Raw genomic sequence first — 27112 nt, 5'->3', positions numbered from 1 at the left:
GGTTCGGTCCCTGCCCTTGCTCAGTGGGTTAACGATCCGGCATTGCCGTGAGCTGTGGTGTAGGTTGCAGACGAGGCTCGGATCCCGCGTTGCTGTGGCTCTGGCGTAGGCCGGTGGCTACAGCTCCGACTGGACCCCTAGCCTGGGAACCTCCATATGCCGCAGGAGCGGCCCAAGAAATAGCAAAAAGACAAAAAAAAAAAAAGAAAGAAAGAAAACTCGTGTAGCCAGGAGAGTCAAGGAAAGGGTGAAATTATAGGAGATCAATCTCTAGGTTTAGAAAGGGAAACAGTGATCCCAGCCACCAGACCCCTGGCCGAAAGCAAAGCTTTCACTGGAATACCTGCAAGAGGCAAAGGTGCCACAGTAATTTCAAACAAGTCAGAGGTGTGGGTTTGAGTCTTGGTCTCCTCGATTTACTAGCTGCAAATCTGCAGGTACGTCCCTTCGCCTTTCTGAACCTCAAGACACTCAAATGTGAAATGAGAATAATAAGTCCTACCTACCCAATTTTATACGACCACGATTAAAATCAAATGAGACGTCATCCATGGGTACATTTCATAAACTTCAAAAGGCTAAAGACTTGCCTCATGTTAGCACTCTCATCTTTATACCAAAATAAACCATCCTTCACAAAACAGCTGTGCATAAAAAACTACCGCGAGCATCAGCAGGACTGGACCACTGCGGCCCAAGAGCAGGAAGGAACAATGGGTACACAGTGATGAAACACGGCACATCCTGGTCAAGTTCTAAGGTCGGTCATGGCCACACCCTGTGCTCAGGCAGCTTTCCCCTCCCTCCACACCTAGAATCCAAAACCTGGAGAAACCCAAGCTCCAGTTCCCAAGGCTCCAACACAGATGTGGCTTCGATTTCTAGCACATTCCCCGCCCTGAGGGGAAAGCATTTACATGACATCCCAAAACCAAACACTCCGTGACCTCCCCTTCCCAGTGGGTTCTGTGCCACCCTGTGAGAGGAGCCAGTGGACAGGAGGGCACCGCAAACCCCACTGCAGGGCTGACCTCCACCCACAAGATGTTCAATGCCTCTCCTACTAGGGGGGTCGGCGGAAGCCCCTCAGGCGCCCCCTGCCAGCTTAACTCCCCAGGCCTGTGACAATAGCTCTTCACCTCCATCCAGCACTCCACCTCCACTCCTGACTTCTCTAAAGATCCGAGGCCTAGTTTCTGCAGTAACCCCTGCGTCGCCTGCAGCAGCAGCACCCCTGGCCAAATTCAGCAAACCACGTGCTCAGTTAGCACATGGTTTTTTTAAGAACTACGCAGTGAGAGAACTCCAGGGAACTAAATATATACAGATGAGCTAAGTTATAGGTACACAGTCTCATGTTACTCAATTAATTGAGCAGAGGCTTAAAACATTTCAAGTCTCTTCCAAACACTGCCCCAGTTTCCCAGGCCACTCACCCACCTCCATCCTCAGTCCCCACGCCCCACCGCCGTCATCTGCTTCCTCCACAGGGATCCTGGGGCAGGCCTTCTCCCCACGTCCCTGGGGTAGACCCATGTGAAACTGTCTTCCCTGAATCCTCTGGGCTAACAGGAACAGGGTCCTTTACTATCCGGGCCCCTGTCCCATAGATGGCTCATCTCACAGACACCCACCAGAGGCTCCCCATTGAAACAGTCCCTAAATTAGTCTTTTTCCCAAGGTTGTTTTTAACCCCAGGCCTCCAAGTGCCATCAGCTTGTCTAGGCTAATCCCAATTGCTTCTGGGCACAGAGGTTTCACCCTGTGAAAAGTCTCATCATGACACTATTCAGCTCCCAGCCCATCAAAGTAGAACAGCTCTCACCTCAGTACCAATTTAATATGTCAAAATCCCTGTTCTGGGCCTGTCCAAGGGCTCACGCCCTCGTTTATTTTATGTAAGAACCACCCTAGCCATCGTCCCCCCTTGGATCCAGTTACTTGAGAGCAGACGGTTTCTACGCAACAGGCTAGCCTCTTCTCTAAATAAAAGAAGCAATATAGGCTACCTTCCTCATTTAAAAATTTTAAAAGGAGGGAGGGGAATAATAAACCACCGGTTTCCCCACACAGCACAAAACACGGATGATATAAGCACATCTTTTTATTGCCCTTGTCTGCCACTCCGATTTGGGACATAATCACATCAGCCAGCCTTTCTGAGCATCCGTAGCTGAGTTTTTAATCTCATTCAGGGGGCTGGAGATAAATCATCATGAAGGGTCCCGATTGCCGAGCTGAGCACCCGCAGCGGCAGAGACAGCAGCGGCATGCAGGGTCAGGGAGCCAGCAGGAAGGTGGGGGGGGGTGCCCAGGCCCTGGTGAAGACCACCCGCCCTCCACTGTCTGTCTTCATGCCAGCCTGCAGGGCTGCAGGGACGGAAGGCAGCCCCGACTGCAGCGAGCTAAGACAACAAACGGGAAGCGAAGGGCAGGGTGGGAAGATGGCCCTTCCTGACTAAACAGATGTAAGGGATCTGCCCACCACACGCCCCAGACAGGTGGGCTGTCTGCACAAGGTCAGGTCAAAAGCAAAGGCACAGAGGTCAGTCTTTAGGCCCAAGTCCCCGATGGGAGGGGACAGCTCTGCAGAAACGGCCACTAAGATGAACGGGGCACCCCCGGCCTCCTCCACAACCCCCTGATGCAACCGTGCCCAGGAAAGAAAGGCCATGGACTCCCGCCACTCAACCCCGCAGCCAGCAGCCGCCAAAACCTGGGGTTCAGACAGCAGCCTTCAACCCTCGCTTTCCCTCCCCTGTTTGTGCTAGAAACAAAGGCAGGCCTTGCGGTAGCCAGGGCTCCTCTCCTGGGTGGAGCAGCCACTGCCAGGCAAACCCCTTAAAGCTATGTCCACGGGCCACGTGTGGCCATTTAAACTTAAATGTAAGTTGATTAAAATTCCATGAAAGGAAATAAATTCAGTTCTTCGGCCATATCAGGCACATTTCAAGTGCTCAGCTGCCACAGATGGCTAGTGGACCCATGGACCGGCACAGATACAGAATATTCCCATTGTCGCAGGAAGATCCAGCAAAGACCTGTCATGAGGCCAAGAAGACAGGCTCTTCCAGTTCCTGGCCAATAGCAATGACATGACCATGGATGTTATCATTACTACATGGATATTACAAAAAAAAAAAAATCAGGAGTTCCCACTGTGCTACAGCAGGATCAGGGGTGTCTTGGGAACACTGGGACGCAGGTTCGATCCCTAGCCCAGCACAGAGGGTTAAGGATCCAGCGTCGCCACAGCTTCGGCTTAGGTTGAGACTGTGGCTCGGATCTGATCCCTGGCCCAGGAACCCCATAAGCCATGGGGCAGCCAAAAAAGGGGGAAAAAAAAAATCAAACAAACAAAATTACCTAATAGATAACAGAATTTTGTAATTACTTTTAACTGCCTATTGGAGTCATGATTGTTACAAAGTCCTATTTATATGGAACCCATCCCAAAATACACAAAGCATTCCTCGTGCTACAATAAAAAACAACTGAGGGTCTCCCAGTGACATAGGATGGAACCCAAATCTTGATGGTGAGCAGCAGCCCATCTGCCTCCTCTGATTTATAGGATCATCATCCACTTCGATGCCAGAAGGCTGCCCAGGCTGCCTCTTCCAAGGCCCAAGGTTCACAGGTCGATAAACCAATAAATTAGGTTGAAATTAACTGCGGCTCATTTTAAACTGAGGGAAATTGATTTTTGCATCTACGTGGCTGGACTGAATATGCCATGTGCCAGTGGACTCGGGTGTACAATGCACAGAAGGTTCTGTGCTCAACAAAGAAAATGAACGCCTCAGCCACGTAGCCCAGACCCCTCCGCTTTAATATATTTCTATGCAGTGAACTCTCAAATGGTCTGAATTATTGTCAAAAATTCTAAACTCCAAACTGGCTTTTGCTAACACACTTATGCCAGCCATTTTGCATATCAGCTGCCCAAAGAATACAAACTCATTTTAACATTCACCTAAGCAAAATTTAATGAGGAAGGTAAACTGATGCTTTAAAAAAAAAAAAGGCTAGACGTTCCTTGGTGGCTCAGCAGTGTTAAGGATCCCCCATTGTCGCTGCTAGCTTAGGTCACGGGTAAGGCATGGATTCGATCCCTGGCCCTGGAACTTCCACGTGCTGTAGGCGTGGCCAAAAAATAAAAAGACTAAATAAATACATAGCAAAGGCAAATAGGTTAGTTTTTAGATTTCCTGCTCTCCAGGTTATTTGTATGTTCCTATGCCTATTCATTACAGTGGACAGTGCAAGACTGGCTCTATCGATCTCTAAACCCTGGGATTAAACAACCACAATACAAAGAGGACTGTCATCCCTCAAGAGGAAAAGACCAACATACGACCATGCAATATGTTCCTACAACATCCACCTTTTGCAGTAGGATGTTAGTTGCCATTAGGTCTCAAAGCAATTTATTACACATACTATTCACTCCATTTTACAGAATATAAAGAAAACATTCTCGAAAGGAACAGGCGTGCAAACAAAGATCCGCGACCTCTATATTCTAATGTTCTCACAAACCTGGGCTCTACATCTTTGGGGTACCTTTCCAACTACCAAGAGAACCTGCAGGAACCCTCAAAGAAAATGATATTTCTCCCCTGGTCTGGGAAAAGTAGCAATCTATTTTATACTGTGACACTTCAGGTAACACCCTTCCAACTGACAGTCATAACACCATACAGATATTTTGGAGCCAGAGCTAATTTCACTATTCATGATATCAGGGATGATGATAACAGAAAGCCACTTCAAGTTTCAAAATGTATGCCCACACATGGCATAGACATGTGTGGACCATTTTTGAAAGGATATACAAAAACCTGATGACCGTGGCTGTCATCTGGGAAGGGACACTGAGTGAATGAGGACCCATGAGGGACGGAAATGTACTTCTCAGTACATATTCATTCATACAAATATTGTTTTATAAACATGTATTATTTACTGAAGCCTAGATAAACAGATTGGATGGCTTTTCATATCCTCCCTTTCATGCTCCATCTCCTCACTCCTCTTCCCTGGGTTCTGCTCCTCCCACCCCGTCCACTTCTCAAAGCTCCACCCACCACGCCCCACCAAGATGCTATTAAATAGTGGCCAGAGACAGAGCCAAGAACTGTGCCCAAGGCCAAGCAAGACGAGGAAGTTTTCCAAGGTCACACCTTTATCAAGCCAATCCAACATGCCAAGCAACCCTTCACCTACATAGAAGTCTACCTGAAACCTCAAACGCTCTGCCTTCTCGTCTTTTGGAAGCATACAGGTCACATGTCCTAACTTCAGAATCAACCAGCCAATTCTTTTCCAAGCAAGTGTATCGGACGCGAATCTGCCCCAAAGAGATCTAAAGCTAAACCGTCCTCCACCCCCAAAGGACGCTCTTTGTGTGGGGGATTGTGCTGTAATAGACACTTTATTTTCAGTTTCAAATCAGGACACTGAATACTCCCTGGCCTCTAAAAAGCAGGAATTATGAAGAGAGATCTCATTGGAAGGAAAATAAACCTGTAAATCCTGTTAGGCTTTGCGCTTCATTCCAAAGGATTTTTCCCCAAAACAATAACCATTAGCAATACCACCACAGCCCTAAAAGGGAGCATTCTGTACAAAAGAATCCCAGCTCTTCGTTCAAAATAAACCTCAGAACAGCACAGGAAAATCAGGGTTCCACGACCCACATCCTGAACCAATTCATCTGCACTCTCTGTCTGTGAGCTCGCCACTGTCCTCCTCATATATACCTTTTCCATAACTTGGAGGGACTTCCCACCCCTCAGGCCTCTCTTCTTCCAGATGAGCAGTCAGGCCACAAATATTCATTAAGGGCCTCCCAAGTGCTAGGGACACAGAGAAGGGACTTGATCCAAGAGGCAAACAGGGAGATGAAACAGGTAAACAAGCAATTAGAACACAAGGCAGTAAGGGCTATAACCAAGTTTTTGAGAACTCTTCCCATCAGAGCCTGGGAATAAATACTGAGAGGTATTCCTTGGATGCTGAGGAATGGAATGGGGGTTTTGCAGGCAGAGGCAGAAGCAGGGGAAGACCATTTGAGGCAGAGGAAAAAGCAGGTGGCCCGGAGGCACGGAGCTGACACAAAACCAGAAGAAATTAGGTGTAGCAAAAATGCTGAAAACCCCTTTCTGGGACCTGGCCTTTTTTAGAGGGGATGCAGCTAAGTCTAGCCTACTCCATAGGTTAGCAGAGCCAGGGAAAAAGAACCGGCACTGACTCCAACCCAGGGCTCTTTCTCAGATGCAAAAGCCCTCCTGTTCCCCCTCCCTGAAGCTGGTGGCCTGAACATCACCCCTGGGGCTTCTTCCTTCAGGCAGCTTCTGCTTCCAGCCCTAATCTGTGCTGCCAGGCATCCTCTTAACCTCACTCAAAGGTCGAGAGTGGGGAGCTGCAGAGTGTCTGAGCCCACCAACCCTTTATCCCTCCATCTCCCATGCCTCCCATGGCAGACAACCCACTCCCACCCCACTGAAGACCTGCGGCTGGTTCTATAGTGCCCATGTTTCCTCATTTCCTGTCCATACGTTGACATGCCTGTCTTTGCACCTGCTTCATCACCTCCTCAGATTATAAGCTTTCTGAAAACAGGGATGAAAACCTTCCCCCACTATCGGCACCCCCATCTCTATACAGAATCACACTGAATTCAAGGGACACTAAAGGAAAACATTGCAATTCCTTGCATTTAAAAGTTAAAGGGTGGGGGTTGAGGGGAATATAAAGTGGGAAACTGGCTTAGGGCTGGCTAGAAGCAGAACGGTCATATAATTTAGAGTCCGCATCCTGACATCATTGCAGGTGAACACAGTACTTCTCATAACCAACAGGGACAACGTATACAACAAGTCTGTCCCCGGGAAAAGAGAGGCAAATGGTCACCTTTGCTAGAAAGATCATTTCAAAAGGATGGGAGGCCCTCCAGAGCTCCAAGAAGGACCAGTCAAACACTTTCAGCCACTGATTTCTGTGTTTGCAGTCTGAAAGGTCTGCACCAGACAGGGCTTGTGGCAGAAAGCCCAGGACCAGGAAGTCCTTCCTTCTATCCATCTCAAATCCTTACAGATTCAAGTTAATCCCACTTTTATTAACCTCAGGGCAACTGAGAACAATGGCACAGAGGGGCAGCCTTACAGAAGAAAACCACTGCTCAGTGTCCTCACCGGTGGTAGGAATTCCTCATTATGAGTCCAATTCCAACCTTCCAAGGAACCGAACTCAACTCAACCCAATTTCTGGCTGTCCCAGAAATATAAAAGCTGAGGGGTTTTTTCACGGAGAACACAGTTCATCTTCAACTGGCCCCAAATCCCCAGGACCTTTTGCAAACCTGACCCAAGGAAGAAATGACACCTGTGTGCATGTTTTCTTGCATATTTTCAAGCAGCCTATAGTTGGGACGGACCTGAGCCCTGGAAGGGATCCTCTCTGCTGCTTCCCACCCCCAGCCCCCAGAAAGCTGACTCAAACCCAAGCAGAGCTGGGCTGACTGGGGAGACTCGACAAACAAGGGAGCCTCTCTTCCTCCCTCCCCCAGCCTCCATCAGGATGCTGGAGTCCCTGTGGAGAGCAAGGACCTTGCTGACTTCTTTCAACAATACAAAAAAGAAGTTTCAGATGGGGGTGGGGAGGGAAACAAGGATCTGGACCCACGAGGGAGCCAAACAGGCAGGCTCCAGCAGCCCATGCCCACCAGCAGTTGCATGCCCCCTGGCATACACACTTGCCCAGGGGGTGATGATAGATGGAAGTCAAAAGCTCGCATCCCCTCACCTCCATTCCTACCCCCTCCCTTACCATATACATTTTATTTCAGAAAGGAGTTACTGAAAAAGCACTGTATAAAGAGAGAGCCACTATTTGATCCCTTAAAGGTCGCTGAGACAATGCAGACAAAACCTAAAGAGCAAGCAACTCTGCCCCACATGACCTTGGGCTGGCCACTTCACCTTTCCCAGCTTTGGTGGCTTCATCAACAAAATGACACAATAGGCTAAGATGGTTTATAATGTTCTTCTTCGTGGCTCCAAGGGTTGAACATTTAACTCTGTGTATTTCCTGAAGAAATGGCTAATGGAAAATCAGTGAGCAGACACAGAACCTCAGGCTAATTTTTTTTTTTTTCTACTCTAAAAGGAACGTTTTGACTCTAGAAATGTGTAATTCACCACCTCCACTGGTGCCCCCACTTTCTAGTTTTGCTGATGTCAATCTCAACCACAGGACTGGCAGTCTCCTGAGGCAATAACACAGTCAAATTAATTTCGCCAATGCTGATACTAACCCACAAACCAGTCTGCAATTGCCGGCAGTAAGTCCGGCCATAAAAGTGAAATTCATATTACTTATGATCTAATAAACCCATTGCCTGGATAGAAATAAATCACTTACTGAATAACAATGCCCACCAAATTCTTAGTCTTTCAAATCCCCAAGTATCACGTGGGATGTTACTGTCCAAAAACAAAGTCAGTATTTGGGGGAAGGGGGTGGTGGGGCATGGAATGGATAGAATCTCACCATCCCTACTTGCCCCCCCCCAAAAAATTAGCCCTTACACACACACACACACATACACACACACACACCCCTCTTGCTTTGACTGTACCAACAGAGTCAAGCTTTTGGGTTTGCCCACCTTAATGGTGGTTAAAAATGTTAAGTGTGGAAACCCCCTCCTCTGACTGTTCTGGGTAAATGTACTGCTACTGCAGGGTGCTCGCCGCCTCCGCAGCCAACTGATGATACACTAAAGAAAGCCCGTTTTTATCCACACGTAAAATGAGGCTGCACCCCTCCGATACCTGCCAGAAACTCCACCGGTGAGCACACACCATGGGGAAACAGGCAGTGCACCCCGCGAGTGCCCTGGAATCCTTGGCTAAAATCGACAGGAAGGAGGAAAGATCAAGGCGATTTAAGTGCTGATGGTTGTACTCAAGTGAGGAAGGGAAAAAAACAAACGCCAGCCAGGAAGTCCCAGCGGTGCCTGCACCTGGGAAGCGACAGCCAAGGATGGATGCGGGGGTGCGGCAGCGCAGGGAGAGAAGAGAGCCGAGGGGAGCCGGGGGGGGCGGCCGCTCACCTGTCCGTACACCTGGATGGGCTCGGGCTGCAGGGCAGCGCTCCGTTTCCTCCGGAGCGGCTTCTCGTCCGCCCCCCGGGGCGCCCCGTGCGCCCCCAGCCGCAGCTCACGCGGGTCGCCGCGCACCACGAGGAAGCCCCGGTCCTGGGGCCCCGGCGCGCGGCCGCCGGGCAGCGTGTACGGCCAGACCTCGCCAACAGCCCCGGGCGGCAGCAGCGCCATCAGGATGAAAAGGAAGGGGAGTCGCGACTCCCTCCTGCTGCTCCGTGTCGCCATGTTCGGGCGAACGCGACCGCAGGTGGCGCCGCCGCCAGGAGAGAATGTGCAGCGCGAGGCCGGGACGCCGGCCGGGCCGGGGCCGCGCGCGCCGCTCCCGGGGCTCCAGGCCGCCCCGCTGCGCCCGCCGCCGCCGGGTCCCGCTCCGCTGGCGCGGCGCCGTCACGTGGGAGGCTCGCCGCCGCGGCCCCTTCGCGCACTTTCTCCGCTGCGGCCCCTCCCCCACGCGGGGATGGGGAAGTCAAGGCAGCGAGCGGCACGCGGCCGCGTACCCTGGCTGGCGCTCCTCCTTGTCCGTCAGCCCTGCGGCAATCGAGGGTCGCGCGGGGCTCGCCCGTCCTTCCTGGAGTTCTCGCCTCCTCTGCCCCGTCACTTCGAGGTCGACCTCAGCCGCGGCCAGTCTGCTTTCCTGACTGCACAGTGCCCTGTCCCGCCACACGATCACCTCCCCCCGCCTCCTGCCGCATCCCCACCTCCAGGGGAGCGCCGAAGCCGGAGACAATTAGCTCAGAGGACGCGGCAGGCGCATTAGAGTCCAGATGAACCCGCCCCCATGGTGGAACGCACATAGTTTGAATTACTCTGGGCACCAAAACTGCCCTTGATCAAGCTAAACTGCCCCTGCCCAAGCATAGTAAATATACACCCTGCACAGAGGCAGTAAAAGCAAGGGCACGTCTGGCAAGGGACTCGCCACACCTGAAAGGTCCCACAGTTGCACAATGGTTTCTTACAGGAATACCTGCACAGGACACACAGCTCCCAGCACAGTGGCTTACTTGTGACCCACTCCTGGGTGACTGATCCCTGGGCCACCCCACCTCAACCCTAAAATGGACACACACACACCAGTCCCTTCAGCCCACAGCCAACCCTGCTGCAAGTCCAAGGTGGGTAAGGCTCGCCACTGGGAACAGGAGGGGCAGACATCTCAAAAGTCGGGAGGATAGACTTTCAGTTATCCCTGCTTGCAGCTTGAAGATCCAGACCTCTTTGAACCACAAGGAGATAAAACTGTGGTTGGAACTGCAGAGGCAAACCCAAGGTCAATATTTTTTCTGCAGGTTTGTGGGAAGAGCCAAGCCCTGTCTACTCTGGCCTCCTGTTTTTATGTTTCACTGTGCTCTGGACTCACACCCTGGTTTTTGAGGAGACAGAGGAAACAGGACTGAAGGAGAGACTACTTCTAGAGTTCATGAAAGCCTGTGGTTTAGAGGGAAGAGAAGATGGTCAGTTCGGTTCCCCACAATACTCCTCATCCTACACCCCCCAACCCCCCACACCCCCATCCCCGCCTCTCCAGTTAACAGACCTTCCCCTAAGTAGCACCATACTTGGTGACAATCTGCCAAAGGAGAGATAGCCTTTGCTGACTCCCTAAATCCAGCCTTCTCCCTCCCTCTCCCACCCCATGCCAGACTTGCTGGGGACATGGCCTCAGCTCCCGAAGTCCCCCACCTCCTCGCACCCCTGCCTTTCTCCCCCATCCTTTCTGTCCGTCTCAACATAATCATAGAAACACCCAGTTCTCCCTGCCAAGCAAATCACTTATCCTCTGGGAAAGCCAATGAGCCACTGCCAGCCCTCATTCCTCCTCTAGACCAGCTGCCTTGTCAGTAGCACCTTACCAGGTTGTGGACCACCCTGTCCCCCAGCCCACCCCCAAGACCAACAGCAAAGCCTGTCAGCCCCCATTTAACCCCCAAGGGGAAATGAGAAGAACACGGCTGGAGGCAGAACACCCAGCAAATGGTTCGATTATTGTTTATTTCAACATATATTTAATGAGAACCTTTTCTACAAAAGCAAGCCTCAAGAGTCCCAGCAGAAAACATGTGCCCCCTAAGTGTGGATTTAAAGACAGGGAGCTGCTTTTTCCACACAAGCCACTGGCTTGAGGTTCGGATAGCAATTCTCAGGGAAGAATTAGGAGGGCATGGCCAGCTACTTGCTGATTTTGATTTGCACTGTGGATGCTGGAGAACTGGAGAGAATGCTCAAACATGGCTAATTTACTCCTTGAAAGCCCTCCTCTGTAATCATTATCTACCCTCCAAGTTGTTCACAGGTGGATAATCAGCAAACCCTGAGACTGTATGATCCTCATAACCACAGAGCATGGTGGGAAATGCACTGAATTTTGAGTCAGAAGGTCCACTTTCTAACTTTGGGGAGCTCAGTCTCAGAGCTTCAGTTTTGTCACCTGCAAAATAAGGGTCTTGATCCCAGCCTCTCGCACAGAACTGCTGAGAGTATCAGAGGAGAGAATGTATATAAAAACAAAATTTCCACCTGAATTGTGAAGGCCCCTCATAGAAGTATTGTACACAAGTGGCATTAGAAACATGGATTCTAGTCCTGCTTTGTAGCTAAGTTACTGTGTGCTTTTTGTCCTGGTCATCTGGTCTCTCTGGGCATTGATTTCTTCACTTGTAAAATGAATAAGGACCTTGTAGCCCTGACCAGTCTTCATCCCTTCAGGACCCCCACCTGGGCATGAGATGGGAGCAACCACAGGCCAGGGCACCCAGGATAGGGATCGCAGCCGAATTGTGCAATTGAGCAGGATGTTCCTCCCAGCTTCAAAACCGGATCTGGGTTTGTAAACAAGCCACCACTTCCCCCCAAGCCTCCCAAACAACATCAGCATTGGGTGGGAATGTAGACCAAGAAAAGCAGGATCCCCATCCCCTGCGCCCCTACTTGCATGGCCTTATTCTTGATGCTGCCCAAGGTCAGGAGGGAAATCAACATGTGTGGGAATTTTATTCTAGACTGCTGTGTATAAAAACTCTTGTGCCTAGGGTCAGACTTTAGATGACCCTCCTCTGTCCTTCTGCCCCATCTAGGCCATTTTGAGCTAGAGCTGGAGAGGGGGCTAAGGAAAAACCACCGAGAGGTCATCGATGTCCCACATTTTATCCAGATGGAGTCACAGGTAAAATAGCAACACGGACCATGAAGATGAAGCGGGGAGGAAAAATCTCAAAGACCCCCCTCCCTCTCTCCCTCCCCCACCCCCCACTTCCCTCCTTCCCCCATGGCCTTCCCTACTGCTGAGATCTCTCTGCTCACCCTCCCTCTCTGCCCAGTGTGTGGCCTGACCAACGTCTGTGCATCCTTCAGTTTCTAAAAGTTCTCCCTCCATGGAGTTCCCTGGTGGCTCAGCTCGTTAAGGATCCACCATTGTCCCTGCTGTGGCCCTGGTTGCTGCTGTGTTATCAGTTCAGTCCCTGGTCCAAGAACTTCAGCATGCCATAGCCAAGGCCAAAGAAAAGAGAGAGAGGCCTCCTTCTGCACTTAGCCTAGGATACACCACCTTGCTTCTTAGAGCAAGGCTTTAAGTCCCATGCAGTCTTGGATACCTTCTCTCTGGTCCCATTACTTATTTAATCTCATTTTCCTCTTAAAACTACAAGCAGCAGGAGGGCAAAACCAGGTTCTCCTTGCTCTAGTCTACACTCCCAGTGATCCTGGCGTGTAGTGCTCAGTGCTCAGTGACATAATATGTATACGAATGATGGGAGAAGTCATCCCCGGGGCCTTGTGAGGGTTGGGGGGTTGTCATGGGACAAAGACAGCTGAACCTCAGAGCCTGACCATCATCGGCCCTCCACCACTTCTTCCTCCCAAAGCTGCCCCGCCAAGTCACAACCAGACCTCTGAGTCCCTGAAGCAGAAAAGGGGCCCACCCTGCACGGCTCGGTGTGGCAAACTTTACCCCCTTTCCACATCACTTTAGTCAAGTAACTGCCGTTTACTTGACCAGCCAGCGTAAGCTAGAAATACCCTCCAGCCCCAAAGAAATAATTTTCTCCCCCCACTGCTGCTGAAAATGCCTCTTGTTAAGGCAAAGTCCAGGGGAACTGACAAGGTTTATAATACAGATGCACCCAGAACAGAACAAGTAACTTATGATTCTCCCTCTTGAATACATTAAATTCAAAGAGGAGGTTCTGAAAATAGTAGTAACTTACTTTCGCACAGCAGTGACTTATATTTGCATTATAACAGCATTGTCTAACAGATTTCATCTCATAGCAACGCTTTAGGGGGGCCAGCGCTGGGATTATCAACGCTCCATTTTTACAGATTTTTGAGAATGAAGGCTCAGGAGGAAGGACTTGGCCAAAGTCACGTCGTTGGGAAGGTCTAGGCCCAAACCGAGGTTCTCTGACTTTTTCTATGTCTGATATCCCCCTCGGAAAGAGAGAAGAGCTGGTGTTTCAAGTCCTGGGTGGGGGGGTTGCAGAGAGAACCAGGATGGGACAGAAAGGAGAAGACAGGTGCCAAGTCCTCACCTCTCAGGACCTGCTCTAACCCTCCATGAACCAACCCCGGGCGCCTAGCCAAGGCAAGATGCTCAAGCCGAGAGTAATGTTACATGGCTCACGGGTCAGATCCTGTTCTCTCTGATTTTCTTGAAGATAAATGGAACGAGGGATTTGGTTTCCATTTTTCAGAAAAGGGATTTGGGTTGAACACCTGTGAAGGAATGCAGGTTTTAGAGACTTCCCTCGTGTTTTGATTCCACTGCATCCCCTGGGCGTCTGGCCTCTGTCTCTCAGACACTCAACTTCTTGAGTTTAGGTAACAACAGCGTGTTTAGATCTTTCTCACAAAGGCTGTGAAGATCTGGAAATTTCTTTTTTTGGTCCTTTTAGGGCTGCACCCATGGCATATGGAAGTTCCCAGACTAGGGGTTGAATTGGAGTTGAAGCTGCCAGCCACAGCAACATGAGATCCGAGCTGTGTCTGTGCCCTACACCACAGCTCACAGAAATGCCAGATCCTTAACCCACAGAGCGAGGCCAGGGATCGAACCCTCATCCTCATGGATCCTAGTCAGGTTGGTTACCACTGAGCCATGGCAGGAACTCTCTGGAAATTTCCTTACTGATATATAGAGAGAAGGACTGAGCCTTCAGCTGGTAGACAATGGGGAATTATCTTCTTCCCCAGGAAGAGAATGGGACTCACCTGCTGGAGTTTGGAGTGAATGGGAGGAGTTAAAGCTGGAGACTCTGAAAGCTTCTGAATAATTGCATATCAAAGGCTTGTGTATCCTTTCCTTGGAGTCCTGGCAATACAATAACAGGGAGCACAGCTTTAGGCAGCTGGTAGTCAGGCACCACCCAACTTATAGGAAAGGATTTCCAAAAGCATGGGATGCTTTAGCTCAACAGATGCCCTTAAGTAGTCTGGGAGCTACCCAGACTTGGAAAATAGGCTGGCTGGCTTGCTTTTTGGCCCACCTCTCTTTCTAACAAGGACCTAGGATCCCCAGAAACCCTCCTCCCATTGTCTTTCACCAGGTGGAATGAGATAAAAATAGGAGTTCCTGTTGTGGCTCAGCAGGCTAAGAAGCGACTAATATCCATGAGGATGGGGGTTCGAACCCTGGACTTGCTCAGTGGGTTAAGGATCCAGCGTTGCTACAATCTGCAGTGTAGGTTGAAGACGTGTCTCAGGTCTGGCCCTGCTGTGGCTGTGGTGTTGGCCGGCAGCTGCAGCTTCAATTTGACCCCTAGACTGGTAACTTCCATATGCTGCAAGTGCAGCCTTAAAAAAAGGAAGAAAGAAATTAGATAAAAAATATTCCCCATGCCAGGCATTGTTAGCTCTTCAAATAAAAAGTCACTTCTTCATTCTGCCCAAATTCCCCAGTAGCCACCCCCCCCCAACCCCTGCCACCTTGATAGATGCCTCTCTTGAGAATTGTGTTCCATTACAGCAGCTATCTTGGTACTTACCTCTTTTTCTAAATTATGATTGGGTCTTTGGACCTATTCTCCAGCTTTGTACTTAGGTATCTATCCAGGTGAGTTGAAACGAACAGCTGAGGTGAGGGCAGTGGCGACCCTGCCCGCATCCCCACCCCTCACACCCACTGGCAGTTTTGAATCACTGCTCTTGAGAGACACAATTTCTCATTCTTGTGTCCAGGTCAAAGGATGCTGGAAAGACAGCTGAGAGTTCTCTCAGGACCAGGCGAGTCAGCCTCCCAAAGGAGTGAGTCCTTCCCTTACAACACAATTTTAGGTATTGACCTACTGCCCAAGGATGGAGATGATAGGGTACACGTGTCTGTTAAAAAATATCCAGCCACCGCCAGAGAGAACTTGAAGAAAGCTAAAGCAGACATTTGAAGAAAGCAAATAGCGGGAATATGTGAAAACAAGAGTTCCCATTGTGGTGCAGTGGAAATGAATCCAACTTGGAACCACGAGGTTGCGGGTTCAATCCCTGGCCTCGCTCAGTGGGTTAAGGATCCGGTGTTGCCCTGAGCTGTGGTGTAGGCTAGCAGCTGGAGCTCTGATTTGACTCCCTAGCCTGGGAACTTCCATTTGCTGCAGGTGTGGCCCTAAAAAAAAAAATTTAAAAAAAAAAGGCTAAACAAATAAATAAATAAAATTTAAAAACCAACCAACCAAAAAGAAATAGGTGAAAACAGCATTAACTAAACAAGGAAGGCCATTAGGCTGAAGGGGCTCTAAGGCTTTGGTGGCCTTTGTAAAGCAAACCAAAACCTAAGCCCATACTTTTCTTAAGGTTAAGAAATCGAAACCTAAGGACAACCAATCACAAGCAGCTGACTAAGCTTTAAGCTATAGCCAATCAATAATTTCCTTTCTCTGCTTCCTCGCCTTCTCCATCCGTCTTTCCCAGCGCCTGTGACCCAGGGCTCCTCATGGTTTCCAGTGTGGTGCTGCCTGATTTGAATCAATTTTTGCTCAAAGGAACTCTCAAAATATGTCTCATGCTCCAGTTTATCATTTAACAACAGAAAGAGATCTGTTTTGAAAACAAAGATGATCAATGGATTTGGGGAGAGTGAAGCGGGGAAAAATTTCTAGAGAACAGGACCTTTTGAGCTGTGGTCTCCAGTGTGTGTCGGGGGTGGGGCGTAGAGGGGGAGAGGGCTGGAATTGCTGTTTCCAGGAGGATAAGGAAGTTATTTCCTGGGTCTGAAGGGAATGTAGAGCAGCTTCAAGGTTAGAGGGTGGTGGCACAGTAGGGTGTGGGAGCAAACATGTGGGGCGCTGCCCATTGCCAGAGGCCAAGGAGGCAAAGGGCAAGAGAAACCAAGGAGAGTCTTAACTGCGTCAGGACTGTGGTCCAGGGGATTTATGGATGCTGCGCAGCCAGAGCAGCCATTTCACCAGGACCATAGCCTGGGCACCTCATCACCCCTTTGTTCACCTCCTGCTACCAGGAGGCACCTGTTTATCACATGTAGGCTTTTGCACAGGGCACCACACAGATCACACCACTCCCTGTCTGCCATCTTGAAATCCATCACACCGGAAATGTTGCATGGTGTCCTCAGCTTGAGTTGACACCTGTTAAATGATCACTCCACCGGACTCAAAACTGCAAGTGCTTTTAACAAAGCCCTGGATAATTTAATCCTGCCATGAGACATTTTCTCAGAGCCCTTCAACGAATTATATTAAAGTCTTCCTCCACACCCAATACATGACTGAAACTGTGATTAGGGTTTGGATTCTACCAGCAAGTCCACTCAGAGGCCAGTGCATTCTCAGCTGGGGTTTGACACCAAGCCATAGTTAGCCCAACCGCCTCAACGGTTATTTCAACAAGAACTTCAGTGCTAAATTAGCAGTGGATTTTGTGTATGAATTTTCTTTGCATTCTAACATTATGTAAATGAAAAGCTCAACGAAGTGCAAATTAAGACTATTCTTAATTCTAAAAGGCTGCTATTCTGTGATAATGACGCCATGGAATACTTCACAGTCTGCCAAACACGGTGTGTGGTTCCTTATTCGCCTCCCAGCAGGGGGGCACCCACTGTGGCCTCATTTTTCTTCTGCCCACTAAAGTCAGCTCTGACCCTCCACCCCTCTTCCTGCTCATGATTTAATCCTGCCATGGTCATTTAATCACATACACAGAACATGAGGTTGACATGGGAACAGGATGGAGAGACTGGAGGCCCCAGTTTGGATATTAAGGATCCAGCTCACCTGGGTTTATAGACCAGCTCTAGGAGTCCCCACTGTGGCTGAGCGGTAACGAACCCAACTAGTATCCATGAGGACGAGGGTACAATCCCTGGCCCTGCTCTGTGGGTTAAGGATCCGGCTTTGCTGTAAGCTGTGGTATAGGTCACAGACGTGGCATGGATCCCGAGTTGCTGTACCTGTGGGATAGGCCGGCAGCTTTAGCTCCGATTTGACCCCTAGTCTGGGAAATTCTATATGCTGCACAGGTGGCCCTAAAAAAAAATTTTAAAAATACATATATGTATATAAACCAGCTCTGCTGTCAACCTGCGGGGCCATCTTAGGCATCTTCTCAGAGCCTCATCCTCTTCAGCTCTCAATGTTCTGCCTTCCTCTGCAGGTTTAAAGGATGAAGATTGTACATGTCAAGGTTTCGTGGTACATAAAACATAATGATATCTATGGTTAGTATGGAAAATTCAGATTAGGGGTTGTTGCTAAATCATTTTGCCCATTCCACAATTGTCAGGTTTTATTCGGGTTTGTATGTGTCTCATCTACCCAGTGACATGTTGCCATACAAGCAAGTCCCGGGTGTGGTTCAGCCATGCATGCAAATATTTCTTTTTTATTTTTTCACTTTTTCATTTTTTATTTTTTCAATTTTTTTGCTTTTTAGGGCTGAACCTGCAGCATATGGAAGTTCCCAGGCTAGAGGTCAAATTGGGGCTTCAGCTGCCCGCTTATGCCACAGCCACAGTAACATGAGATCTGAGCCGCGTCTGCGAACTACACCATAGCTGGTGGCAATGACAGATCCTTAACCCACTGAGCGAGGCCAGGAATCGAATCTGAATCTTTGTGGATCCTAGTTGGATTCAGTAACCACTGAACCATGAAGGGATTCAAACCATACAAACATTTTTTAGCAAACAGGCACCGTGGCATTCCTGCAGCCTGTTCTTGGAGGCTCTGGGCAGGCCCTGCTCTCGGGCCTTACCTCAACCCCCAAACCCCTTGCAGGATCCACCAAATTCCAGGGAAAATCAGGCAACAGAGTCTCCCTTTAAGCTGAGGGACATGAGACCAGATGAATGATCCCTAGTAAGCACAGCTTTGGAGGTGTTAGCCTGCCGTTTGCTGGAGTCTTACTGCTTGTCTACTTAAGCTCATTCCAGACAACCACATTTCCTAGGCAGCATCCTTTTCCTCAAGGAAAAATTATTCCTGGTGTCCCTTTTGGTAATTCCTGCATCATTGGACTGAGAGTGAGATGATGATATTTCAAGAGCCACCTCTGCAGCCTGGATGCCTGACCAGGACCCTTCAAATGTTAACTGTAAGCCCCTGGTTCGTATTACAATTAACTCATACACGCATACGTGACACTGTTTATTTTAAAGTATTTAAAAGTCAATTATAGGCAAGATGGAAACTGAATAAAACAAGCATCCAGAGAAGAGAGATGTACATTATCGTGATTTACAATAGGAAATATATATTTTGTCTTCATCCCATCTCTAACACAGAGCTCCTAGAGCCCTGTTCCTACGTGATAGTCTCAATAAAGGCGTCTCTTGTCATTTATAACAAGCCCCCTTCAACCATGCCAGAGTTTATGTTAAGGAGGTGACTTTTGGAAAGCCCCTAAGGAGGGGGGCTGGTTGCCATGGGAACCAACCCGGATTAGAGGATTGGAACTTTCAAGCCTACCTCCCTGCCCCCACCTCTGTGGAGGGGAGGGGGCTAGAGGTTAAGTCAACCATGCTTCTGTAATGAAGCCTCCATAAAAACCCAGAAGGATGGGGTTCAGGCAACTTCTAAGTTGGGGCACATGTGGAGATGCAAGAAAGGAGAGAAGGCATGGACACTCTGTGACTTTTGCCCACGCAGTGTCCTCTGCACCTCTCCCAGCTGGCTATTCCTAAATTATATCCTTTTGTCATAAACCAGTAATCCAGTAAGTAAAATGTTTTCCTGAGTTCTGAGCTAAGTAATCAATTTGATTAATTTCCTGTGTGGCAGATTCATCAAACTTGAGGAGGGGGTCATGGGGACCTACAATCTATCACTGATTGGCCAGAAGCACAGGCGACAACCTGGATTTGGGATTGGCATCTGAAGTGGAGGAGGACAGTCTGTGTTCTGAACCTGGGGATGGCGTCAGAACCAGGTTAAATTGTAGGACACCAGCTGGTGTCCCAGAATTGCTCAATGTGTGGAAAATCTGTCTATCTGGTGTCAGAAGTGAGGGAGTATTGCAGCGGAGTGTGAAGTGTAAAGTAACACACACGAGTGTGTTTTTTCTTCAGAACCACAGATTCCCCTTCAGTGGGAATGGTCACACCTGCCATTTATTTAAAAGTCTCAAGCCTAGAGAGTAGAATCCTGAGTGTAGCCAGGGCAGCACCCTAGGACAGTCATTTGCCCTCATCAGGAATTCGTGCCTCTGGAAGGGTCAGCTAGGTCCTCATTAGAAAGCCCAGACTCCAGTGGCAGCTATTACAAGTGTTTTGGTTATTCCCCTCTCAATCAATACAAGTGATTTTTTTAACTCATTAGCATAACAAATGTTAATAATGGATTTTCATTAGTGGCATGTGCATTAGCATAATGAGTCTCAGAAATGGGCTCTGGGTAGTGGATTCAGAAGTATTTAAGACATATGGCTCGTGAAAAAGATTTTACAGACACACCCATTCGTTGCATGAACAGGTGTAGGGATTAAGCTGCCACACGGCAAATTAATCAAACGATTCTGCCATGGGGCTGGCAGAGTCTTGTTCACTGACTCACCCTGTGGGCTTGGGTCTGAGGATTCTGGTTGCCTGTTACCAACAGCTAGGAAAGCACATTCAAGTAAAGTGTGATGAGAGTACCAGAAAGAGAGATGAGAATCGACGTGCCCTGTTACTAATGGATGTGTCATAAATGCCCGCGAGTGTGGCAGAACCTGCTGTGAGATTTGCTGTCATTAAAAGCTGGCAGTGATAGGAGTACGGGGGAGCATGTAATCGTTTGCTAAGGCTGCCATAACAAAATGCCAAAGATGGGGTGGCTGAAACAACAGAAATGTATTTTCTCACGTTCTCGAGCCTTGAAAGTCCAACATCAAGGTGTCAGCAGGGTGGCTTTCTTCTGGCCACTCTCCTTGGCTGGCAGATGAGCGCCTTCTGGCTGTACCCTCATCTGGTCATCCTCTGTGCAGCACACATCTGCCCCAGAGTCTCTTTCTCTTCTTTTCTTTTTGGCTATATCTGTAGCATGAAGAAGTTCCTGGGCCAGGGATCGAACCCAGGCCACGGTGGTGATTCCAGACCACAGCAGGGACAATGCCAGATCCTTAACCACTAAGCCACCAGGAAACTCTACTTCCTGTACTTGTAAGGACACCAGTCATATCGGATAAGGGCTCACCCTAATGGCCTCATTTTAACTGAATCACCATATCTCCAAATATGGTTCCCTTCTGAGATACTGAGGATTAGGGTTTCAATACATAAATTTGCAAGGGGACACATTTCAGCCCCCCAGAAAATCTGTACCAGCTCTAACTTGGTGGCTCCCGTTATCAACCCCAAAGAACTAATGACTAGTCATAGGTTAACTGATTGAAGTCAGTTTTCACATGTGGCTCTAGAATAGTCCTATTAGGAAAGTAGGCTGAGGCTGGAGGTGGCAGGTCCAAGGTTCTCAGAATCAGTGCATGAGTTGTGGCAAACCTTCAGTTGCCTGTCACAGACCCAAAATGGTGGTGGCTCACACAAGACTGGTGTATGTCTCTTTCTCACAAACTGGCGTCTCAGCCTTGCTCCGAAACAGCCAGGTGTAGAGGTTCTTTTCATCTTAAAGGATTGAAATCTTTTTCTTTTTTGGCCTCACTAGAGGCATGGGGAAGTTCCTGGGGCCAGGAATCGAACCCCAGCCACAGCAGGGACAATGCCACATCCTTAACTGCTACACCACCAGGGAACTCCCCCAGGTGCCTGCTTTGTCTGCTTTGTCCATGATGACTCCCAGGCACATCCTCCTCCCAGAAGGCGGGGAGGAGTAAGGGCACAAACCAAAGTACACACATGGCTTCTGCTCACATCCTTGTGGACAGAACATTGTCATATGGTCATACCTACCTGCAAGGGATGCTGGGAGGTAGAGGCCCTATTCTGAGCATGCGTGTGTCTTCTTACAAATCTGATGTTCTCCCCCCAAGGGGAAAACAGTACTGGGGAACAACCAACAGTTACTTCCAAAATGAGAGAGTAGTAACGGAGAGAGCATGGCTGAAAATGCTCTAGTTCTAAAAACATCAACATATTTGCATATTCGGGAGTTCCCATTGTGGCTCAGCAGATCATGAACCCGACATAGTGTATGTGAAGATTCGGACTGATCTCTGGCCTTGCTCAATGGGTTAAGGATCCAGCATGGCTTAGGTTTCAGATGTTTCTCAGATCTAGTGTTGCTGTGGCTGTGGTGTAGGTCAGCAACTGCAGCTCTGATTCAACCCCTAGTCTGGGAACTTTCATATGCCACAGGTGTGGCTGTAAAAAAGAAGAAAAAAGAGAAGAAATATTTGTATATTCATTCGTAAATGTTCAGAGCTGTAGCCACTGAGCAACACCCCCCATCATCTCAGTCACCCTGCCCCTCCCCCAGGATACCATGAACTTCACTCAGAACCAGCAAGTAAAAGATTAATTAATGTCTGGTCCACAGGGGCCTCCTAGACCCTGATTCTGTCCGATGGCTTGTGACTATTCTGACTGATCCATGCCCTTGTCTTTCTGACTTTTAAATATTTCGAATATAACTTGTGGGACAAATATCTGGGAACCATGTGTATATATATATATATATTTATTTATTTATTTATTTGTCTTTTTGCTATTTCTTGGGCCGCTCCTGCGGCATATGCAGGTTCCCAGGCTAGGGGTCAAATCGGAGCTATAGCCTCCGGCCTATGCCAGAGCCACAGCAACTCGGGATCCGAGCCATCTCTGCAACCCACACCACAGCTCACGGCAACGCCGGATCCTTAACCCACTGAGCAAGGGCAGGGACCAAACCCGTGACCTCATGGTTCCTAGTCGGATTTGTTAACCACTGCACCACGATGGGAACTCCCTGGGAACCATATTTTATGAAAAAGTTGAAGAACTAGGGATATTTAACCTAACGTAGAGGAGCTCTGGCAGGGATAACAGCTCAGTCATCATCTCGAAACATAAAATAATAATCACTACCTTTAAATTTTCCTTTAAGTGTCTATTATGTGTCAAGACCTACACTGTGCTCAGTGCTGTATATGTACTGTCGCAAATTCTCAAAGCCATCCTGTATCATGGGAATTATTTTCATTTCATTGAAAAAGGCACTGAAGATCAGAGACACTGAGTTACTTGCAGAAGACATACAACCAGATCAAGACTCAAAGCCCAGCATGTCTAGCTCCAAAAGAGAAGTTTTCTCCCCAGAGCCAAGCTGTCTCCTCTGTGAAAGGGAAAGTAGCCATATTCACATTATTTTATGGAGCAGAACTAAGATATTACAGGAGAGCCAAAAAGATAAGTTCAAAGAATTTCTAGCAGTTGTTACTAAAAAATGAAATGTGTTGGTGAGCTGATAGTAAATTTTGTATAGAAATGTAAAGGACCTAGGACAGTCAAAGCAATCTTGAAAAAGAACACCTTTGAAGGACTTACACTACATGACTTCAACACTTTCTGTAAAACTATAGTAATTAAGAGAGTGTAGGATTGACATAAATAGATAAACAGATGGGAAAAATAGTCTAAAAATGGAATCATACATGTAAAATCAAATGTTTTCTGACAAAGGCAATACAGTGGGGAAAAAATCATTTTTAAGTGGTACTTCAAAAATTGGACATTTATACAGAATCCATGAATCTCAACCCTCTCTTCACATCGTATACAAAAATTTGAGATGGATTATAAACCTAAGGATAAAAACTAAACTGTAAACCTTCTAGAAGAAAATATGGGAGAATATAGTTGCAGGGACTGGGGTGGGCAAAATTTTCTTGGGCCACAAAAAACATAAAAAAAGAATTGATTCAATGTACTCTATAAAGTTTATTTATTTATTTATTTTTTTGAGGGTGCATCCAAGGCACATAGAACCCAGGCTAGGGGTCAAATTAGAGCTACAGCTGCCGACCTACACCATACCCACGGCAATGCAGGATCTGAGCCACATCTAAGAGCTACACCACAGCTCACGACAACACTAGATCCTTAACACAATGAGTAAGGCCAGGGATTGAATCTGTGTCCTCATGGATACTAGCCACAATGGGAACTCCTCTAGTAAATTTCTAATAATCAAAACCCACTGATAATAAAATGAATAAGCAAGCCACAGACTGGGAAAAATATGTGTCTCTGACAAAGGACTCATCAACGAATATAAAAGAACTCCTGTATATCAATAATAAAAAGGCAATATTTTTAAGTGGGCACAGAACATGGACAAAATACTTTGCAAATGAGAATGCATTTATGGCCACTAATACATAAAAAAGATGCTCAGTATCTTTGGTCAATAGGAAAATGCAAATTAAAACCACAACAGGATACTACTGCATACCCACTAGAAAGTTAAAATTTTAAAATTCTGACAATACCAAATGTTAGAGAGGCTGTGGAGCAACTGAATCTCTTATGCATTGCTGATGAAAAGATAACATGATAGAGCCACTATGGAAAACTGGCATTTTCTTGTAAATATTCACTCTTGTGGTCTAGGAATTCCAAAAGAAAAGACATCATACGTCTACCAAAAATTGGTGTATGAGAGTGTTACTTATGGAGTTCCCTTGTGGTGCAGCAGGTTAAAGATCTGGCATTGTCACTGTTGCAGCTTGGGTCTCTGCTGTGGCTCAGGTTTGATCCCTGGCCCGGGAACGTTCATATGCCACAGCACTTTCATTCCACCCCCTCAAAAAGAATGTTAGTTGTAAGAATGTTCGTTGTGGTTTAATGTCTAACAGCCAGACCTTGGGAACAATGCAAATGACCATCTATAGGAGAGTGGATATACAAGTGGAGGTATATTCATGCAGTGAGGTATTACCCAGCAATAAAAAGGAATACATTATTAATACATAGAGCAACAGAGAGGAATTTCAAAAATATTACGTTATGGAAAAAAAGCCAGGCACAAAAGAATACATGTACTGAATGACTCCATTTATGTGAAGTCCAGAACAGGCAAAACTGATCTATGGGAATAGAAATCAGAATTGTGGTTGCCTCTCGGAGGGTGGAGGGAGGGTGGTTACCAGAAGGAACGTGGGAAACCTGTGTGATGGTAATTTTCTACATTGTGATTAAGCTATTGGATATTCAGGTGTATGTGTCAGAATTCATCAGAGTGTACCCTTGAGGTCTTTGCCTTTTACTGTATGTAATTATACCTCACTTTAAAATGAATTTAAGTAAATAAAAGGATGAAATGAGTTGCCCCTCCCAATGCTATGTTCCTCAGCACTGGAAGTATTAAGCTAGACTAAATGCTTGTAAGAGCTATTGTGGAGGGTTCAGATTAAGTCATTAGAAAAAAAACCTCAGATTTTTAAGACCTTGGTATATATGATATTATACTAATCATGTATTCCAGAAATGGCAGTATCTGTGTACATCTTCTATTTTAGAGCACTCGACATTGATAAGTAAATTTATATTGCCAAAAACCATAAAGCATTTTAACATGGTTTCATTTCTTTTTCTTTTCTGAAACTCTTCCCCTATCTAGCCTTGACTTGTCTCCAAGCCCTTAGCCATTCTGGGTTCCAGTATCTTAGAACATGTGGTGTTTGTACATTTCCTTTGTTAAACATTCTCCCCACCCCAATTTCTCCTCAACTTCTGCCCCTCCTTGGAGATTCTATGCAGAAGTCACTGCACCAGTAAGACTTTCCCACAAATACCACTCCCCACGGTTTGAGCTCTCTGCCCATCCTAGGTTTACCTGTAATGTCAATTTGCCCCAGGTTAAATGGTGCCATTTCCTCCCAGCTCAAAGATTCTTGCTTTTAGAACGTGATTCCAGATTTGAAGAATGAAGAGAAATAGTCAAGCCATGAGCAGTAGCATCTTTCTTCATGAGGTTCTGCATGATGCAGATGAATGAAAGAATATGACCTGGGGACACTTTTCTTCAAGAACAACTTCGCCTAAAGTTAGATCGGAAGCTACAATCTCTGCTGACTGATAAGAGCAGGCTGAGATTGTCAAACTTGTTTAGGGTTGGAGCTTGCAGCTTTGGGGCTGGATGTGAAGGAACTAACCTTGGTGGTTACCCGAGAATGGGTCTACATGAGTGCCGTGGGCATGGAGGTGGGAAGGAAAAGGGTGAATAAAACGCAAGACTAAATGCGGAAGCTAATGTTTATGGACTACTTTCTCTGGTGCCAGATTCTACGCTAAACACTTTGTATCCGTTAATCTTACTTAATCCTCATTACAAGTCTCTATGGAGAGGTTAAGTTGTGTGCCCAAAATTTCAGAGCTCCTAAATGGTAGAACTGGGTCTCATTCCAGGTCTGACTCCAAAGTCCATGCTCTTAATCATTAGGCTCTCTTGCATCCTGGGAAAAGAATTGCCAAAATCATTTTGCCCTGTCTCTTGGTTCCAGGTACCTCAACCAGCTCAAACTGACCCTCTTCTTCCCCATTATTTTTAGAATCTGGGAAAAGGAGTCTAAACATCTCTTAATAACCTGTCCCAGTGTCTCTCACACATCACTGCATCTACTAATGATGCAACAGAAGTAGAGAGGATCCAGATTCCTTGTGTGTAAGGTGGGTCCTCCCTACTCTTGTTGCATCATTAACAGATGAGCCTGAGGCTCCACTACACTTACAATTTCAGTGGAAGCAGGAGGATACAGAAACTGCGGCAGTAAGAACTTTATTCTTTCTATATCCCATTTGTCTGAGTTTTCTTGGGTTTCTATAGCAGCGTCGTCTGGAGACATATAAAAGGAGACTGATAAGGGGAAGGATGAGTCAGGAAGCAGATATTCATTAAAAAGGTTGAGAATAATGAGATTTATTTCCATCGAGGTGGAAGCACCATAGACCATGGAGTATATTGTAACAAGAAGTTAAGTTCTAGCCAAGGGAAATGAAAGGAACTGATAATCTAGCAGACATGGGAACCAGAAGCAGGAAATGGTGGCAATGTTTTGCTGACATTTTGCAACAGTCTTTCCACCTTGGTCACTCTGTTTAAATAAACAAAAACCATGTCAAGCATATTAAACACCTAACGGGAACTCATTTCTCCATCTTCTCCTCTTCCTTCCCTTTAGCGCATGTGACTCTATTACGTCAGTCTTTGCTTTCAGAAAAAAGCGTTGTGGGTCCTTCTTGCTCAAGAGCCTGACTTCAGTCCTCAGAGTTGCTACCCAAGATGTCTCAAACCACTGAGCTGAGGGCAGGAGGTTGTGAAGCTATGATCCAATATCTAGTAAGAGTCAGAGCACACATTAAGAACTATATCACTGAGAGGGATAAATTAGGAGTTTGGGATTAACACATAGACACCAGCAGGTATAAAATAGATAACCAACAAGGACCTACTGTATAGCACAGGGAACTACACTCAGTATTTTGGGATAGCCTCTAAGGGAAAAGAATCTGAACAAAAGAGACATGGGTATAACTGAATCACCTTGCTGTAGACTTGAAACTAACGCAATGTTGTAAATCAACTATAT

The 27112-nt window shown here is 47.4% G+C and overlaps 1 protein-coding gene across 6 annotated transcripts in view; it reads right to left on the bottom strand.

The window, feature by feature from the left end:
* SORL1 (sortilin related receptor 1) overlaps positions 1–27112 on the bottom strand; it is a 218321-nt gene that overhangs the window by 158473 nt on the left and 32736 nt on the right. Inside the window, exon 1 of one of the 6 annotated variants that reach the window (XR_002335694.1) lies at positions 9122–9478. Coding sequence is in view for 4 of the 6 variants with exons in the window: in XM_021063011.1 (XP_020918670.1) it covers positions 9122–9397 (276 nt within the window). In the remaining 2 variants the exon portion in view is untranslated. Of the gene's footprint in view, positions 1–9121; positions 9500–14377; positions 14478–27112 lie in introns of those variants that run through there. The other 5 variants (XM_021063014.1, XM_021063011.1, XM_021063012.1 and 2 more) reach the window with 5 other exon arrangements.

Source organism: Sus scrofa, chromosome 9 (genome assembly GCF_000003025.6).
Source record: "Sus scrofa isolate TJ Tabasco breed Duroc chromosome 9, Sscrofa11.1, whole genome shotgun sequence".
NCBI classification, from domain to species: domain Eukaryota; kingdom Metazoa; phylum Chordata; class Mammalia; order Artiodactyla; family Suidae; genus Sus; species Sus scrofa.
This window is presented reverse-complemented; position numbering and strand designations above follow the sequence as displayed.